We start from the raw sequence: 3,254 nt of genomic DNA on the forward strand, positions 1-3,254 counted from the left end.
TAAAGTGGGAATTCTGGTTTACAATATATATCTCCCAGCAGAAACTTCTCAAGCATTTTCTTTAATGATCACAATAGCCCTGTATGAATAATAGGTATTTACTATTCTCATTTTACAGAAAGGAAGCTGATACTTGGACTTGGAAAAGTTGAGTAATTCCTCAAGGTTAGGCACCTAATAAAAGGGAGACATACGATGCAGAACTATATAAAATACAAAAAAAAAATTTTTTTAATTAAGTTCAAAATGTGTGTCCCAAACTGTCCCATCTTACTTCTGCCCTTAGTGTTATCCAGAGGAAAGAAAAACTTAGAACTGAGAAGGATATTCATAAATTGGATAATCTTCTTGCAAATAATTGAGGCTTGGCCACATATATTGACTCAGTTTCTATGTTGGTGCTGCACCTGCTGAATTGAACATTATATTTCCTCACCCAAATATTGCTGTGTCTTGAGAAAAATACACAATCCTAGAAAACATTTCGTAGAAGACTACCAAAATAAATTAGGGAACTACTGGACTTTGATATACAGTTAAATTTTTTTAAGTTATTCTCTTTCATTCTAAAAAATGGAGAGCACGTATTATTGAAGGGGCTAAAATCATAAAGTACACATTGTATTAGGTATAAGTGAGCTGGAGAACTGTTCACCAGATGCTGGTTGAAATAGCTAACTCCTTAAAGCTTAAATAAATCATTTAAAAATGGATAGAAGGCTGTGTCACTTCATTATAAAATGTGATAGTACAGCACAAAATAGTTGATTCAGACAAACCAGACTTGAATGTGTAGCTTCCCACTTTACCTCAGTTTCCTCACCTGAAAAATAGAACCACCTTGTATGGCTATTTTAAGGATGAAAATTAATGATCAGTTCTGCATACGTTTTAGGGACTCAATAAATTGTAACTAGATTATCATTACTAGTACTAGTAATTGTCATTATTCCCTTCTGTTAGTAGTAGCCTACTTTGGGAACTTATTACTTTATAAGGTTGGAAAATATCAGTGTAAATGTTTTACACGTGGCTGTTTAAGGAAGTACAGATGTTTTGGTACCTTCTGACCTCATAAGATCAGTCCTTTGGAGAGCAGTTGTCACTAACCCATCTTTCAGAGCCCGTATTATGCCTTGCCTGGACCTAAGGAAGCCAACAATCTGGCCTGGAAGGGCATTTCTTATACACTTATGCATTTCATCAGTAATAGGTTCTGTGGCACTGCATTTTTAAAATTTACTCTCAAACTTGCTGGCCTTTGCAAATCAAAACTCAAGACCCGCAGTTCAGAGCAAGTGATGTTCATTGTGTGGTTCACATTTGGAACTCTGGATGTTTTCCTTCAGTCTTTGTGAATTAGCACGTGTGGTGTCTCTCTCCTTCCGGCAGATGTAAAAGCCCTTTGTTTACCTCAGTTTACCTGAGTTATAGCTACTCCAGAAGATGACCATCTGTCCCTTTGAGGCACACCTAGCATCCCTTGAACAGAGTATGGTATATGACCTCAAACATGCCCTCCAAGTTTGGTGAAAATTTTCCCAGTTGTTTTCTTCTGATGCAGCAGCAGTGACAGAAAATTTTATTTTTATGGGTTTGGCCTACACTTTTGTGCCTTTTCTTGTGATGCAGCAGCAGTGACAGAAAATTTTATTTTTATGGGTTTGGCCTACACTTTTGTGCCTTGTAAATTATTTTCTCATGCTAATCTAGATGGAAAGCCAATCTCAATCTCTCTGAAAGACTAATGATTTAATTCCACTACAATAACTGAGCCTTTCTTTTCTTTTTATTGTGAGCATATTGTCTCTTACAGAGAATGAACATTGGTTTACGGGCATTCTTGGTCATCGCTGACAGCTTGCAGCAGAAAGACGGTGAACCTCCCATGCCTGTTACAGGAGCCGTTCTCCCTTCAGGAAATACTTTGAGAGTAAAGAAAACGTATTTGAGTAAGACGCTTACTGAAGAGGAAGCCAAAATGATAGGTGGGTGTATCANTATACATATATACATTATATATATGTACGTACAAAATACATATATGTACATATATAAAATATATATACTATACAGACACATTTGTCTTCCATGGTAGGTCATTGACACTGTATTTAATGAGAACACTAAAAAAAAACAGCTAAAATACATTTTTGTTCATCTTAAAATTTATAATGTGAAATCATTTTGTTTATTTTACTAAAAAAAATCCACACATATATTTCAGAGAATAATTTGAAGTTATTAAAATCCTAACCCAAAATGAGAATCATTCTTTACTCATGTAATCACTAATGATGGTGAATTTTCTTATGTTAACCAGAAACTTAAAAATTCAAAACTAAAATTTTACATTTCCATGTTATTTTAACTCTTCTGGAAAATGTTTCCCATTGAAGTATTAGAATTCCTAGTAATTGAATTTAAATGATTATTTGGTGAACTCCTACTAAGTTCAAGGCACTGTTTCAAGAGCTGCACAGATAGACATTGAGTCAGACCCAGCCCTCGGCTCAAGGAAGTCATTGACTTCCTTGTATCTTCAGTAAAAAATATCATAAATGATGAATAAACTCTGATATCATTCTTTGATAGATTTAGTCAAAGTTGAAACTATAATGCATGTTTTTCAGGAATGTCCTTATATTACTCTCAAGTACGAAAAGCTGTGGACAACATTTTAAGGCACCTTGACAAAGAAGTAGGAAGGTGTATGATGCTGACTAACGTCCAGATGTTGAACAAAGAACCTGAAGACATGATCACGTGAGTACAGTGAGGACTAAGTTATCAATGAAGTATTAATTAACCAAAGGATACAGCTAGAGATTCTTCTCATTTATTCTTCCCATTTATTCTGTATTTTGTCATCTTAGAGTTCTAAGAAGAGTTAATTAAGGATAGTAAAAGCAAAAACAAAAAAACTTTGGAAATATTTGATTAACTATAAAAATAAGGTCATACCTCAGATTGATCTATTTTGTTTATTTTTGATGTATCAGTAAGTCAGTAAGTTAGAAAATGGGGCTCATGACTCATTTACTGGCCCACATTTTTCAAAAGTAAAATGGGGCTCATGACTCATTTACTGGCCCACATTTTTGTTCCCAAGCTCTATCACAACCCTTGTGATATAATGACATCTTCAATTTACAGACATTCCATCTTTATAAATCTCAAGTTTACTTATTTCTAGCAATAGCTCCTACTTGATAGTTTCTATGCAATTGTGCCATAGATTTAAGAAAACATTT

At 34.3% G+C, this 3,254-nt stretch overlaps 1 protein-coding gene across 1 annotated transcript in view; it reads left to right on the forward strand.

Annotated features, from left to right (window-relative positions):
- Positions 1–3,254, forward strand: part of LOC103598953 (protein furry homolog) — a gene marked incomplete at its 5' end in the record, with an annotated part of 113,293 nt that overhangs the window by 54,499 nt on the left and 55,540 nt on the right. The window contains 2 exons of the mRNA XM_008583022.1: positions 1,817–1,988; positions 2,634–2,766. Of these exons, the coding sequence (XP_008581244.1) occupies positions 1,817–1,988; positions 2,634–2,766 (305 nt within the window). The remainder of the gene's footprint in view (positions 1–1,816; positions 1,989–2,633; positions 2,767–3,254) is intronic.

Source organism: Galeopterus variegatus, unplaced genomic scaffold (genome assembly GCF_000696425.1).
Source record: "Galeopterus variegatus unplaced genomic scaffold, G_variegatus-3.0.2 Scaffold2796, whole genome shotgun sequence".
Taxonomy (NCBI): Eukaryota; Metazoa; Chordata; class Mammalia; order Dermoptera; family Cynocephalidae; genus Galeopterus; species Galeopterus variegatus.